Source organism: Mus caroli, chromosome 16, assembly GCF_900094665.2.
Source record: "Mus caroli chromosome 16, CAROLI_EIJ_v1.1, whole genome shotgun sequence".
Lineage (NCBI taxonomy): Eukaryota > Metazoa > Chordata > Mammalia > Rodentia > Muridae > Mus > Mus caroli.
Window position 1 is genome coordinate 28,661,824 of NC_034585.1, and position 16,183 is coordinate 28,678,006.

General features: G+C 42.8%; 1 protein-coding gene across 16 annotated transcripts in view; it reads left to right on the forward strand.

The window, feature by feature from the left end:
* Nucleotides 1-6,850: 6,850 nt before the first annotated feature.
* Dlg1 (discs large MAGUK scaffold protein 1) overlaps nt 6,851-16,183 on the forward strand; it is a 201,151-nt gene continuing 191,818 nt past the window's right edge. For 4 of the 16 annotated variants that reach the window (XM_021185185.2, XM_029470487.1, XM_029470488.1 and 1 more), the window contains exons 1-3: nt 7,207-7,303; nt 7,803-7,852; nt 8,541-8,672. In XM_021185185.2, coding sequence (XP_021040844.1) covers nt 7,834-7,852; nt 8,541-8,672 — 151 coding nt within the window. In that variant the 5' untranslated portion in view covers nt 7,207-7,303; nt 7,803-7,833. Of the gene's footprint in view, nt 7,304-7,802; nt 7,853-8,540; nt 8,673-16,183 lie in introns of those variants that run through there. The other 12 variants (XM_021185188.2, XM_029470491.1, XM_021185190.2 and 9 more) reach the window with 6 other exon arrangements.

Consider the following 16,183-nt stretch of genomic DNA (forward strand, 5'->3'; position numbering starts at 1 on the left):
CTCTGCCCCTCTGCCCCTCTGCCCCTCTGCCCCTCTGCCCCTCTGCCCCTCTGCCCCTCTGCCCCTCTGCCCCTCTGCCCCTGCCTCTACCTCGTGCTGTGTTTTATTTTACCTAAGTCTTTCTATTTTCCCCACCTCTTTTAGTTTCTCTCTTTCTATCCATATCTGTTCCTCTCCAGTTTTTGTATCCTAGCCCTCCTACCTATAGATACACTTTTTGGTTTTGCTTTTAACTTATAGAGAGGTCCAGTAGAGTCGAGGAAATGTAGACAAGGGAAAACAACACACTGCTCAGCCCCAGCCTTAGCAGGCTCTGCTGCCCTAAGGTAACCTTTCGTCCTTAGTACTCTCCACTGCAAAGTGGGAGAGCGCAACAGAAAATCTCTTAGGTTGCTGAAAGACTAAAATAAGTTAACTTTTTAATACCATATAGAGTGCTGTCTCAGATACAGGTTAATATAGAGTCCAAGGGCGTACAACTTCTATATACAGACGTTTGGTGAGTCTGCGTTTGTAAAACTTGAAATCAGTGCCTGATTGCCTACTGAAGAGAAGTAACTGACCACACTTTAAAAGGAATTTAAAATGGTTCCAGTGTGTAGTTTTTATTCTGAGACTTCTCTGTGATGGTTGTTCTTAATCATCAACTTGATACAATCTAGAATCACCTGAGAATGATTCTCAGCAAGGGATTGTCGCTATCAGGTTGGCCTATGGTAACATCTGTGAGAGATTGTCTTGATTAAGTTCATTGTTGTGGGAAGACCCAGCCCACCCTGGGTGGTACCTTGTCGGGGTCCAGGTCGGGATCTCTGATTTCTTAAGGGTAGAGAGCATGCTGAGTGCTAACAATAGCAACAAACAGGTGCTCACTCTCTGCTCTTGACTGGATGTGACTAGCTCCTTCAATCTCCTGCCTTGACTTCCCTGAAATTGAAAACCCAGTAATTACTCCTTATGGGATCTAAGTTTTTTCTCTTTGTCAGAACATTTTCTCACAGTGGGGGAAAAAACGTGAAATCAGAACATTATCCATGAGAACGAGGCCAGAGCTGGTATCATCTGAACTGGGTAGACTGGATTCTTGAGGTAGATAAAAATGATTCTAATAGCATTTTTGGTATTCAGCCGGGACAGAAGTTGCAACAACTCAGTGCTGTGGCCACAGATGTTCAGTCTCCTGTCCTGCCTCAAACTTTATATCAAGGAGGCCCTGCTGAGCGAATTCATCATCTTTCTCATGGGAAAGTCCTACCGGCTTTTGCAATTTTGGAGCTTTAGACCAACCACATTAAGGAAGAGCTTGCAGTATCTGTATATTTTCCCCCACTGTTTGAATTTCTGTCCCCTGGGCAGGTAGAATAAGCCTGCTTGAAGACTGAAGGCAAACTCCAGTGGCTTTCTCTTTCCCCAGTGAAATGGCCTTAGACTGAACAATTTGTTTTCCCTGAAATAAGGTTTCAGAGGTGCAACTGCTCTGGTTATATTCTTTTTCCTAGTCCCTGGTTTTCTAAATCACTCAAAGTGTGCTGCCAAGATTTGCCTTCCTGGGCTGTCATGGCCATCCTATTGTCTGCTGAGATGAGGCTACACTCTACCCTCAATTATTGTATATTGTATGAAACACTTTTCTTCATACAAAGAGACTATTCTTTTGGGGGGAGTTTTTTGTTTGTTTGTTTGTTTTTGACAGGGTCTCAATGTTTAGCCCTAGCTGGCCTTACACTTGCCTCTGCATACTGGGATTATAGGTGTGCAACACCATGCCCAGCTCTATTTTGAATAGAAGCCCCGTGTGGACCCAGAAACTGCACCATCTGTCACCAACACCCAGCCATCACAGACTGTTAAGTGACCTCTTCCTTAGAGCAGAAAGGAGTAGAAAACCAGACTATACATTTGATTGGAATCATCTGAGACTGTAGGGTCATACAGGCATTTTAAAACTTTACTAGGGAAACCAGGCTCAAGGACGTATCAGACATGCCAGGCCAAGGAAAGGTCTAACTTCCCTATCATCCCCCATAAAGTAACGGATATCTAACCCTTCAATGGCATGGCCCCGAAACGACCTGATAGCTGTTGTATGTGTGTGTGTGTGGCACGGAAAGGGGGTCGTGAGGGTGGTGAAGAGGGAGGAAGGAGGAGGAGCCAGGGCTCCTTGGCTCCTGGAGCTTTGGCTCAGTTCAGTTCTCTGCTGCCTGTGCAGACTCCTGGACTGCTTGCCAGCCCATCTGTTTGCCCATTTGGACCTGACTTTTGACTTCCTGCTCCAGACTAGTACCTAGTGACTGAAGTTTGCAGCTTTGCTCCCAAACCTGATCCCAGTGGCTCCCTCCTGGAACTAGTTCATTATCTTATCATACCAATTCCACCCCAGCCCACTTCTGAAACCCTTTGATCTCAGCTGTAGTCTCTTTAACTTGTATACATTCTGTAGTCTACATATATGCATATAGATAGGCAGATATATTTACTGTGTGCTAGGAGATATCGAGAGTATTTGTAGCTAAGATTGGAATAAAAGAAGATATAACATCACTTTAGCCAGCTACTCTTAAATGACAACTGTTTCAATGCCATTGAAACAGCTGAACCTTGTGGATGTCAATTCTGACACTATGGAAAGGTACAGACATGGCCACTTACGTCTCTGGCATAGTGTGCTAGCAACACTCTCTGTGGTCACTTTCCCTGTTCTTTATCCTATTCCTCTTACAACGCAAGCCGATCTAAGCCTTTTTGACATCATCACATTCTTTTCTTTTGTGGTTGTCTTGGCAGAGCCAGTGTACTGCTACTCTGCCGGCCTGAGGGCTAACACTGCCATAGAGTCTGGCAGAATCTGTTCTTGCTGCAGAGAGGCTGGGGTTTAGGGGCCAGGAAGACAAGCTAGACGCAGAGCTACAAAGGTAGCCCGGGTAGGGGATGGCTGGGAAAGAAGGTTTGAACCTGAAATCAATAAATATTCTTTGAGATCAAATCTCTGACATATCAGGGACAGAATGGGAAGTTTCGTCTTTCTTTGCCGGTCTTATGACTCCTGAGACTTTTAAACTATACAACAGAAAAGTTAACTTGAAAATTTTGTGGTCGGATTTAACCTCTATTCTCTTCCTTTATTTAAGGTTTGTGGGTACACATTTGTATGTGTATTTTTAATAAGGAGGTTGGTAAAGTCTGAGGTTATATATTGAGCCATATGCATTTAAGTGAAAAATGTAGGGAAGAGTTCATGAAAATAAAATCTAATTGGAAAAAGATGGTCATCATCACTTTGAATGCTCTGATATGGAGCCTGCTTCTACCATGGGTCCTGATATGTCTTTTTCCTGTACTCATGTTCTTGAATACCTGCTCTTGGAAGGAGATATTAAGTCAGCCCTTATAAATGGGGTTTCTGCCCTCCCTAAAGAGGCTGAAGGGAACCTGTTTGTCTCCCTTTTTCACGAAGATACAGAAGAAAAAAAAAGACATTATTTCGAGCAGCAATTCTCAATCTGTGGGTCATCTAAGACCATCAGGAAATACAGATATTTGCATTTCAGTTTATAACAGTAGCAAAATTATAGTTATGGAGTAGCAATGAAAACAATTTTATGGTTGGGGAATCACCATGAGGAGCTGTGTTAAAGGGTCGCAGCATTAGGAAGGCTGAATTAATGATTTAGCGGAATGGGTTCTTAACTGCACGTTGACTCCCCCAGTGCTGTGATAAAACTCATGTTTATAAATTAGCTAGTTTTAAGTAACTAGAATAATAATCTTCTAAGTAACTGGAACAATGTTTCTTCTGCGACTAGAGCATGAGAAACACTGTGGTTTCTGCCTTGCCTTCTTGGATCACTTGTTCCGGGGAAGTCAGTCACTGGCATCAAGACACTCAAGCAGTGAGGTCGAGCTTTTCACTGTGAGAAACTGAGGCTTCCTGCCAACAGCCATGTGAATTAGCTGTGCTGACAGAGCCTCCTGACAGTGTCTGGGGGTGTACACCTGTAATTCCAGTGCTGGGGAGGGGAGAAGGGGAAGCAGCAGTTCAACAGTTTGGAAGCCAGCCTGGTCTTCATAAAAAGTTCCAAGCCAGCCCGGGTTATATAGTGAGACCCTTTCTCAACCCTGACAGCCTCCCAGAACCTCCTTAGCCTCAATTAAAGCCTTCAGGTGACTGCAATTTCTTGAAATCCTGCACCAGAGCCACCCAACTAAGGGGCCCCTGGATTCCTATCCCACAGAAGCCATGATAGTATTCACTGTACTTTTAAGTTCCCAAGCATCAAGGAACTTGTTATATAGCACTAAGTAACTAACGCAGAGGGACAGAAATGAAGTAAAGTCCCCTCAGAGTCTACTTGGACCTGTCCTAGCCTTTCAAGGAAAAACAAATGCTAGGTTCATTCCTGTTTTTAATTGCTGTTTTTGGACATCGTGATATATATATGTATATGTATACACACATATCACAGAGGACAGCAATATGCCTGTAATCACTGCCTCTTTTTGTTTGGGGGAGGATTAAGATGCCATTGAAGACCAACACAAATTTCGATTTTAGTCCTTAGGATCCCCTGGCAAGAGCTCACTGAACCTCATTCATTTGCTGTGGGCCTCTGGGTCCTCAAGGGCACAGTTTGGATCTTGCTATTTCTACCCCCATTCCCTTTCCTAGCAATTGAACATATATGGACAGAGTGAAAACAAGGAGAGGACAAACTTCCCTGCATCCCGAATTCTAAGAAAGTCTATTCTTAAAATGGTTCCATGCGAACCAGAGAGATGGTGGTACAAAATGGCTCCTTACTGAGCCATTGCATGAGCAGTGTAGCAATGAAGCCTTGACAACAATACAAAGTCATGAGACATTTCCACTGTTAAATAACCTCCAGTCATTGTTAAGATTCTCTTCTTTCAGGAGCCCTCCTCGTTTGCTCTCTGGACGGATTTCCTCTATGCAATGTGGCTTTTACTGTTGATCAAGACCCCAGCATGCCTAATGCAACAAATGCAACAAATCAAAAAAAGTCTGCTGCCAACGTGCCTGTTCGAACTCATTGCGGAAAGTGCCCTGGGTTGGAGCTAGGAGAGCTAGGAGAGTTGTGCGCTGTGGCCACTGATCCGTTTATATATCAAGGGAACGTTTTTCTTTCACTTTCTGAAAGGAGGTAAATCTACCTGAGTTCTAAAGTCCTAAGGTTCTCACAAGTTAGGATTCTAAGGTACAAGCCAAAAGTGAAACCCAGTCATCAGCATACCTGGGTTATGGTTATCGTTCAAGGTTCTTCTCTGACTTTTCCATTGTCAAGGACACAGAAAAGGCCTGTCAGGTTTATTGAAAAACCAAAAACCAAAAAAACCCTCATCTTTCTCCCCCTTTAATTAAAACACATGTACCGGTAGATTGATTTTAAATGTGTATCTGCCTGGAGGTTAAAGGACAAACAGGAGGCTTTCTCCTTCCACCATGTGGGACCCAGGGATGGAATTCAGGTCATCAGGCTCGGAGGCAAGAACCTTAACCAAGCGAATCATCTCCAAGCTGGATCCAAGCAGATCTAGCCTTACAGTTTGACACACATGGATCTCCGCATTTCTTGTTCTGCCTCAAGAACTTCTGACGACTTTGGAAAAATTCTCCTGGGCTATGGAGCAGAGAAGTTCCTGCTGCTCAAAAGTCAGTGACTTGGAGAACTTTTCCCTTCGGGCTCAGCTCTAGAGCAAGTGTCCCTTGGGACTGTTTGTTGGGCTCTGAGGTACTTGAAATTTAAACTAGGTGTGAGGGCTGGCAGCGAGAGGCTTGCTTTCTTTGTTTTCCACCTGAGACAGGGTTTCTTCTCTGTGTAGTCCTAGCTGTTCTGGAACTCACTGAAAACCAGGTTGGCCTCGAACTCACAAAGATTAGCCTTAGACTTTCTGGGATTAAAGTCTGTGCTACCACCGCTGGGGTAGACAGGTGAGTTTCTTAGAGGTACCGCCATAAGATGGGTAACTCCTGGGAGCATCTCTGGGCGGGGACTCATTCATGAACGCACAAATGAATGCAGTCATGAATGAATGAAATATTAACGACTGAACTTTTCACTTGCTTAAACGCCTCGTACTAGGAGTTAACTACTTAGACCTAAAAATCCTCTGAAACCCTCAAACGTTTAGCAAACTAATCCGTCTCCGCTTTACATCCGGTCTTTAATGAAACTCCTCAAATCTTTTTTTTTTTTTTTTTTTTTTGACAAACGAAAAATTTAAAAACCAGCAAAAAGTGGAAGACGTACAATACCCCTTCCCCTCCTAAGTCCCTTCTTCCTCCGCCCCTTAACGCGGGTGACTGGGGCGCAGCTCTGCACAAATTCCTTTTTCCCTGTTGGGGATCCACCCCGGGCGTGCCAGGCACTCTTCCTTTCTTGAAGCTGGCCAGCACGTGTTCAGGGAGGTTAGGGGGTGTCTTGAGCTTGTTTCTTGGGGTCTAGCGCAGGTGAGGTCACTTCTCTCTTTCAAAGTCTCCAGCAACTCAAGTCCGGCGCACTAGTTCAGAACCGCAGGCCACCCGAGGTGGGCTAGGGCGACGTTGCAGGCTGGCTGTCCCAAAGCCACTTCGGGCCACCTGTAGAGCGCGTGTCAACTCCTTTGTCCCTAGAGCCGCTTCCACCAGAGTTCCTCTCGGCAAGGCGCTTCCCTGTGGATGCTTAAGGGTCCTCCTTCCAGTACTCCAGCCCCCTCCCCGCCCTCCTCCCGGCCCTCCTCCCTTCTCCAACCCCTAGGTAGCAGAGCCCAGAGCCCGGGGCTCGGAGCGAGCCGCCTCCTCACTTCTCATTGGCTGAGAGCGTCGGGGAAAGCAGTCACGTGGGCGCGCGGCAGGCCAGCTCCAGGGCCGCCATCTTGGCGGAAAGTTTAGGGGGAGAGCGACTGGGGGCGCGGAAGGAGGCGAGGTTCCGGGGGGTGGGGCGGCCCGGAGGCGAGCGGACGAGCAGGGGCCACGGGCCGCGGCGTGCGGGCGAGCGGCGGCGGCCGAGGCGGAGAGAGCGGCGCGGGGGTGCGGCCGCCGAAGGGGGAGCTCCTCCCCCGTCCCCTCACCCCCTCAGCTGAGCTCGGGGCGGGGCGGGGTACGTGGAGCGGGGCCGGGCGGGGAAGCTGCTCCGAGTCCGGCCGGAGCGCACCCGGGGCGCCCGCGTACGCCGCTCGCGGGAACTTTGCGGCGGAGCCGCAGGTGTGGAGGCCGCGGAGGGGGGTGCATGAGCGGCGCGGAGAGCGGCGGCTGTCCGGTCCGGCCCCTGCTGGAGTCGCCGCCGGGAGGAGGCGAACGAGGAACCAGGCAAGCGAGAGGAGGGGGCCCGAGCGGGCCGGGGGAGCAGCCCGGCGCTCGGCTGGGCGCTGCGCGGCTGGGCACGGGCCGGCCCGCGGCAGCAGGTGGGGAGCGTGGCAAGCACGCCGCGGTGGCGGCGGCAGCGGCGGCCCGGCTTCTCCTCTTCAGGTGCTCTTTGCGGAGGGGGAAGCTCTGGAGGCACCTACCGAAGCGGGCTTGGGTCTGATCTTAATCTGTAGGGGGCATAGCGACCCCCGAGAACCCGCTTTCCGCCTTGGCTGACACTGCTGGGGGTTTGAGGCTTCTGTTTTTTTTCCACTTGGGAAAACTTTGGAAGGTGGGCAGTTCAACCAAGGTTGGAGTTTTTCCTAGTCGAGAGTTTGGGGCGGGGGGTGGGGTGGGTAGGGTGGGGTGAAGTGAAGTGGGGTGGGGCGGGGGCAACGAATGGATCCACGATTCAGTTCATTGCTTTAGTTCAAGTTTTCCTTCCTGTTTTGTGTTTGTAAAGGTGTGTGCCGCCTTCCTGATTCTGGAGAAAAATGCCGGTCCGGAAGCAAGGTGAGAATTTATTTTGGGACTGTTTTGTGGCTGTCACTTGCTGTAACATACATCAGTGTTGTGGTTACTGTTTTTAAAAGGTTTGTGTGACTTTGAGGAATCAGCAGGCTCTCGCCTTTATTCCTTATGGTATCCGAGCTTCGCATCATTTCAGAAGGTGGAAACACATAGTTGGCTGCACACACCTTCTTGACATCCGTAGTGATTACAGAAGCAATCAGCCCCCTACCATGTCTTTTTCAAAACTTCATTGCTTCAGTATTTCACTTTATCATTCGTATCAACACTATTTTGTGAGCAACTCTGTGAGCAACTAGGAATTAATGTTTAGAAACACGTCTTGGTTATAGGGACAAATTGTAGATAACTTGTTCTTGTCTGTTAGGCATTCTAAAAACCAAGTTGCTATCAGCTTAGTTAGATGGTCTTTTAGCCTTGGAAGCTGTCAGTCCACAGCTAACAGGCTACTCACTTTCTCCTTTCTCTGCTGTGATATGAAGCCTTTAAAATATTTGTCTTAGTAGGGAATGGAATATGGATATAGTGATGGCAGCCCTTGCCTTGGAGGCTAGGGGAACTTCTAGATGTCTCGTAGAGGTAGCATGTAGCACTTTCATGTAAATATGTATGCAGATACACACAGAGCCTTAATACATACATGAAATTTTCACCGTATTTGTCTTTTCAGATACCCAGAGAGCATTGCATCTGTTGGAAGAATATCGATCGAAACTAAGCCAAACTGAAGACAGACAGCTCAGAAGTTCCATAGAGCGGGTTATTAACATATTTCAGAGCAACCTCTTTCAGGCTTTAATAGGTGGGAGTTAAAACTTTTCTACTCATGACCACTGTGCTAGTGCCTGATGCTTCTCTGTGATGTTAAACTTGGAATTTGAAAGACAATGTGCTTGGCTCTCTAGCTGGTCATTAACTTAGGACATCTCTAGTGAGTTTTTATTTTGCAGTTAGGCCACTGTCACTTATAAAAATGTTTAATTACCAGAAAAACTTCCTGGTCTGGTGATTTCTGTGCACTTTGAGAACAGAGTTTCATGTCTTAGAGTTAACAGCTGGAAGATGGACAAGTTGTAGAAATGTTTTAGGAACACCAATCGTGACAGCTGAGCCACTGTTGGTGTTTTTGTAGTTGGCCTGTGTTTCTCTGGAGTCCTTGGAAATATTTGAAAGGTTCTGCTGCTATGCTTGGGAGCGTTTGCCTCTCTGATGCACAGGCACCTCTGTTAGAGTTGGCACTTGTGGAATATGAATTTTAGACCTGAAACATGATCTCAGAGATGATGCTGTCGAATTACCTTATTCTAGTATTCCTGACACCATTAGGGATTAAATGTCAGAGAACTCCTTCAGCCAGTTCAGGCTATTGTAGTAACTATAGACTGTGGGTGGGGAATCAAACAGTGGACTTTTAAGACTTGTAAAGTAAGTAGTTTCTTTTAAAAATGAACTTTTTGTTTTTCACGTTCTCCCCAATGTATTAAACAAGTTGGTCTGTCTCTGACTGCTTTTGTCCTGTACTTTAAAAGTTTGCAAACTACTGAACCAGGTGGTTTATTTTCTTCTAGGTTTAATAATAAGATTTTTAGAAAACTAAGTATCAACTGTCTAACATGTTCAAATAAGACCTATGCTTTCTCACTTAAGTTCATGTTCTCAGTAACTTCCCAGCAGCTAGGCTTAACAATGTGTGTGTTGACAGAGTATTGATGTGATGTGAACACTGTTGTCAGTGTGTGCCTTTTTGGATAGCTTACTGCGATATTGATGCTCTTGACTGAGTTCTAGTCTCTTACAGACCTAATAGAGCATACAGCGTTTTAGAATTTAGTGTTACTACAGACTTGAAGACATGCGGTAAGGGCGGACAGTGATGGGCTGCTCGTGTCACCCATCCTCAGAGCTTGTCAGTGTTTCCATAGTGTCAGAGTGGACACTTTTGCATTTGGTTCCCAAGCCATGAAATTTAAGGTTCAAATGGATCCCCTGATTGGTTCCCAAGGATGGAGGAATAAAAAAAAAAAAAAAAACAGCACACGAGGAAGAGAAAAATAATATTTTAGTTATGTAGTTTCCTAGATCAACATTAAACCTAGAAATTTTCATTTAATAGAAACATGTTAGAAAAAAAAAGCCAGTGTGACTTTTATGTCCTCATTTACATACACATGTGCTTACAGACTATAGTCTTACTGTATGGGAAAGCCTAACCTAAGAAAACTACTTTAAGTAAATAGAATTGACCCTTTTTGTGTTGGACTTGCTATGTTTTGAGGCAATTGTTACATATTATCCTTGCCTGTTTTGAATGTTCATTAATATGCATAGTTAAATTTTGATAATCTTCTATTTAAGTTTGTACCAGAGAATTTTATCTGTCTTTATGATTTTGTTAGTTATGGACTTCCTTTGTCAGTTGGACTTACTTGTCTTTTTGTATTTATAGTTAGGTAGTATCAGATTTAGTGGAACAGAAGTACCAACATCAGGCATGTTGAAATAGATTTGGGTTTTATGCGTTATAACTGCGTTGATGATAGTATTGCACTAATCTATTCATTCTTGGCACATACTGTCACTTTAGCACTCGAAGCTGAGGCAGGAGGATCAAGAATTCCAGGCCAACCTGAGTTTAAGAGGAGTCAGAGCTACATAGACCTCGTCTCAAAATAAAACAAAAAACCCAACACCACAAAATATTTCTCATGTTTGTTTCTCATTCAGAAACTCTTTCAGCTGTTAAGATTTTGTTCTTTACATCTTTACCATTGTTTTTGAAATAGTTTTACAATGTGCTTTTTAGCTGGTAAATTGTCCTATGTTAAAAAACCAGTCCATTTTGTCCAAGTTTATACTGAAAAATCGTGGACTGAGTGCTTTTACTACGGTGGTAGCACTTTTTGTTTTCTAAGCTGGTGGATGTGAATGAATATCTAGATTCAAAGGGAACGCCTATCTCAGTGGCCAGAGCTAACAGAAAGTCACTTGGCAGTTAGACTCCTGACTATCTATTGTTTGGAATTCAGGTTTTTTAGGTTTTAGTGAATTACCTGTTTGTAGCAGGGAAGCATGTTATACACTGAGTGTAATTTCATTATTATTACTTATTGATTCTTTGAAATAAGTTAGTACTGACCCTTTTCATGAAATTAAAGTTTATATGTGTCTGTAGGGTTTGGTGGTGTGGAAATGTTAAGTCTTTCCTCTAGTTGATACATGCATTAGCTTTCTGATACTTTGGGGTGATTTGAAAGGAGACACTACATTGTATCTGTTCTGTAATACCATTTGAGATTTTATTTTTATTATATTGAGAGAGAGTGAGAGTGTGTACACTTATGTGTGTGAGCACACATGTGCTCATGTTGATTAGAGAAAAACTTTTAGGAGTTCATTTTCTTCTCCTATCACAGAGGATCTGGGAGTGAACTCAGATCATCAGGGTTGATGGCAAGTGCTTTTAAATCCTGAACCATCTCACTGGACCCTGTTTTAAAATTTTATAATATGTCTGAAAGTGGGTGGTATCTTATACATGGTATATCCCCATTCCCTGCTCCGCTTTCTCTTCTGTGTAGTCAGACAGGCTCCTGAATGCTGTAGTTCAGATGTGAGCAATCACATCTGACTTGTATTGCTGCTATGAATTGGTTGTTTGGTTGTGGGTTTAAAGTCTATTTGTATTATTATTATTTGCTGGCACATAAAATAGTGATGCAACTTATAATTGACAATATTCTCAATTTAGTAAGATGTAGAAAGTGTTCTGGTACTTGAGTAGTACTGTTGAATAATAATTCCAACCTTTGAAAATTCTTGAAAAGCAGTCAGGTTTTTGTTTCAGCTAAGTTCATTTGTTCATCTGTCTGTCTGTCTGTCCATCCGTCTATCCATCCATCCATCCATCCATCCATCCTTCCTTCCTTCCTTCCTTCCTTAAGACCAGGTCTCACTATGTAACCTTGACTGGCCCGGTACTCCCTATATAGACTAGGCTGGCCTCAAACTCAGAGATCTACTTGCCTCCTAGGTGGGATTAAAGGTATGTGCCACCATGCCTGGCTTCAGCTAGGTTTTTTTCTTTAGAATCAAATATTTAAAATTATATCAATAAAACACATTATTTGCACATTTGTTTAGAATTAGTCCCAAACATATCTGGTGATCCTTTTTGTATAAATAGAAAGTAGTATCCTTTTGCCATTCATTCAGAACATCTTTGAAAATGTAATACATTTTATATTCCCATATCTAGTATTACATTTGAAAGCTTGGGGGTTAGATAGACTCAACATGGTTTGATTACATCAGAACCCAGATGCTCAGATTTTAAGGAGTCTGGGATTCAGTCAGAGTGACCCTGGGAGTCTAGACTAGATTTCATACCAAGTCTACCTTTGTAACTGTTTCTTAACACATTGCTTTCCTTGTAGACAGGATTCTGGTTTCAAGATCTGTCTTTAAATCTTTGGGTAAATTTAGTCATGTGATTTGTATGTTTTTATTTTATTTTTTTTTAATCTGCAATAAATAGCAAACTTTAATTTTATTTAAGGGAAGTCATACTGGAGATTAAACCCATGCTAAATAAGCACTCTACCATTGGACAGAATTTTTCAACAGAATTTTTTTATTTCTTACTTATTTTTATTTTTTAAAATATCTACAGTTCATATTCTCCTCCCATGAAACTACCCCTGGAGTATCCCAACTTCATGTTCCTTTTTTTTTTTTTTAAATAATTCACTGAGTCGCAGCACTTGGGAGGCAGAGGCAGGTGGATTTCTGAGTCCGAGGCCAGCCTGATCTACAGAGTGAGTTCCAGGACAGCCAGGGCTACACAGAGAAACCCTGTCTCGAAAAAACAAACAAAAAAAAAAACAACAAAAAATAATTCACTGAGTCCAATTAGTACTGCTTATATGCATGGGCAACATACCAGTGGCCACACACATGAAGAACATGATTTTCTCTCCCCCAACAGTCATGCCCTGCCAGTAGCTTTTCAGCAGGTTGTGGGGTCTTGAACCCCTCAGCTATCCATACTGGGATTTCTCCTGGCTAGATCTTGTGCAGGCAGCCCCAGCTTATGAGGGGTCACGAGGGCACTGGCCATGCTCAGAGCACCCACCCTCCTCCTTTCTACCCCATCTTATACAGTGTTCCTTGAGCCTTGGTGGGAAGGTGACAGTGATGTCCTGTTTGGGTCTGAGCATTCACACTTATCCTGAGCACTTGGGTCAGATATGAGCCTCTGCATTAACTACTGCCCACTGTAAAAAGAAACCTCCGGCCAAGGTTAGGAGCTACATAGATCAGGGCCAGAGTAATCATGTGGTGAGGCTGTAGTGAACCTTATTGATGTTAGATTTTAACATATATATTTGAGGTTTACAAAATGATGTTATGAGATTCATGGATAAATAGTAAAATAGAACTATAGTGAGGCAGTTAATGTATCTTGCATACTTTTATTTTTTTTGTCAAAAGCAGCTAAAATCTGCTAATTTGACAAAGATCCCTAATACTGCTCAGTTTTATTAGCTTTTGTCCTAATGTTGAACATTAGATTCCTATATATCCCGTTTATTTTAACCTCTTTTCCTGGGTCTCCCTCACCCACAGATTGATCCTCGCCGTATGTAAACTTTTCATTCTTCCTTAAGCACTCCACATCCAGGCAGTGTTTTTATGTGTACAGCTTATTTTAGTTAGCACAGCATCTCTAGGTCCATTCATGTTGTTAAAGAATGAATTTGTATGTATGCATGTATATTTATGTGCATACACAGCACATCTTTAAAGCTTCTGGACCATTACAGACATTTAGATTGTTTCCCTGTCTTATGTATTATGAGTACGCTGCAGTGAACATGGGCATGTAGATATCTTTACAGGGTGGTGGTTTTATCTCCTTTGGTTGTATCTGTTCCCAGATACATCAGGGGTTCCTGGGCTGTCTGGTAGTTCTAAATTGCTTCATAGATCTAAATTCCCTCCAGTAGTGTAGCATGCTTTCCTTTTTATTCCTGCCACTGTTGGCTACCCCTTGTGTTTGTGATGATGGACATCCATGTACGTGAGATGTTATCTCAGGATGGCTTTAGTGATTTTGAGCTCCTTTCTGTCTTCCCCTTCATCATTTTTATGTCTATGGAAAACAAAGTATGTTTAGATTGTTTGATTCTTTTTCATTGAAGCTTTGTTTTTCCTAGCCAAGACCTCAGATAACCCATGAAAATTGTATTGCTGAGGATGGCATAAAAAGCAATAATGGCTACATTTTCAATATTTCACTTAGTCCTTAGTCCTGTGAGGTATATTTAGCAGTGAGATGGTTATACCATTTTATATATTAGATGTCTGAGGCACTAAGAAATAACTAGTTTTACCCAAGAACCCTCAGATACTAACTTGTGTCGTATAAAATTGAATTCTAATTTGAATCCAGAACTTCTGCTTCATGAACTAAAATATTCTTTATCATTATGTTCATTGTCATTACATTAAATGCAATAAGCATAATAACAAGTTTAAGACATGCTGGCCTGTAGGGTTGGTGGTTTTTTTTTTTTTTAAGTATCATTTTCAAGGAAAATGTTTATAATAAGTTGATTTTTTTTTTTTTTTTATAATCAGGATTTGAGAACTTAGCGCACTCTGTGTGGTTCTCTCACTGTAACTGAGGTCACATTTTAACCTGTTACTGGCTGGTATTTTTAAGTGTGTATGATGGTTGAGCAGGAAAGCATAAGTAAGCTATGGATTAGACTGGAATGAAGAGAATTTTTTTTATCTTTACATGTGTGGTTTTGATTTAACTAGGCTGAGTTGTTTATTTGCTTACTCCAGTTGCAGCAGCATGATTTTGCTGGACCTGGCTGAATTTTCTTTTAAACCATGGAATAACAGAGATGTAAAATCATCTGTAACTACTTGTAAGCAATTTCTTCTGTGTAAGATGAAACCTTTCCTCCGTATAGGATCGAGGTGGGGACTGGGAATTCCTTTCAGTTGTCACGTCTCTACCTGGAGTGCTTTCTCCAGCCTCTCTCTTGACTTTTTATGATGATATCTGTCTCTTTGTAAGTCAGTCAGTCTCAGTTTCTGTCTCTTCCCTCCCTCCCCCTCGCTCTCTGAGTGTGTGTGTTGCTAAGTAAACATTTTACCTCTGAGCTATATCCATGGCACTTTTAAAGCTTTTTTTTTTTTTTTAATTTATACATATGTTGACCAGGATGGCCCCTGAGCTTACCTTGTAGCCCAGGCAGACTCTGAACTTGAAGTCTTCCTGCCTCTGTCCCAAGGAGCTCCAACATTGACACTTTTTAATAAAATAATTTCCTCTTGATACCTCCTTTAAACAAGATGATTTTTATTTTATAAGTAATACTGTTTTGCCTGCATGTATGTATATGTATTACAGGCATGCAGTGCCCATGGAGGCCAGAAGAAGGCATTAGATTTCTGGAGCTGCCATATGGGTCCTGGGAACTGAACCTAGGTCCTCTGGAAGAGCAGCCAGTGCTCCTAACTGCTGAGCCATCTCTCCAGCTCCTGCCCTTACGTTTTTATATATTTTTTTTCATTTGGGGTTTAATAGATGTTTGTAATTACATTCATATTTTCTATTCTTGGCTTAGGATTCTGTATATCCAGAAATATACAGTGTCACCTCCCCTTCCTTGGTAACATTAATTCTGATGACCTGATTATATATTGCCTTATTTCTCTTTCTAGTAGCTTTTTCCTTACAAGCATATGTGGACTGTTTATATATAATACTCTTGAGCAAAATCATAAATGGTTCTTGTTTGAAGTAATTGTTACTGTGGTTATTGAAAAGTGATAGTTACCTAATAGTAACATTCCTCTGTGTTTCCCAGTTAACACTTGGTATTTTATTTTACAAGAAGCCCTTTCTGTCTGTGTGCCATGAACTTTGCAGAGTGTTGTTTCTTTCAGTGGTTTCATTTTCCGTCCTAATGATTTTGATGTGTAGACTGTCTCAGGTTTAGCTCAGGGGCGCCCTCCTCAAGCTTTCTCTTGTGCTTTTATGATGTGTCTCATTTCTTTAACACTGTTGATTTTTTTTCATAAGGTGGTGCTTCAGGTCCAGCTTGTGACTACCAGTCATACACTTCTTAAAAGGAATATTCATGTGTTAGTCAAATGCTGTCTGAAGAATGGAGATAACTTGTTTTTATGTACCACTTTGACATCTACCATGTTTCCAGTGTGTGAAATATAAATTGGTTATAGTCCTGAAATGTTGTAGGGTCTCTTTTTTTTTTTTTTTTTTTTTTTTTTTTT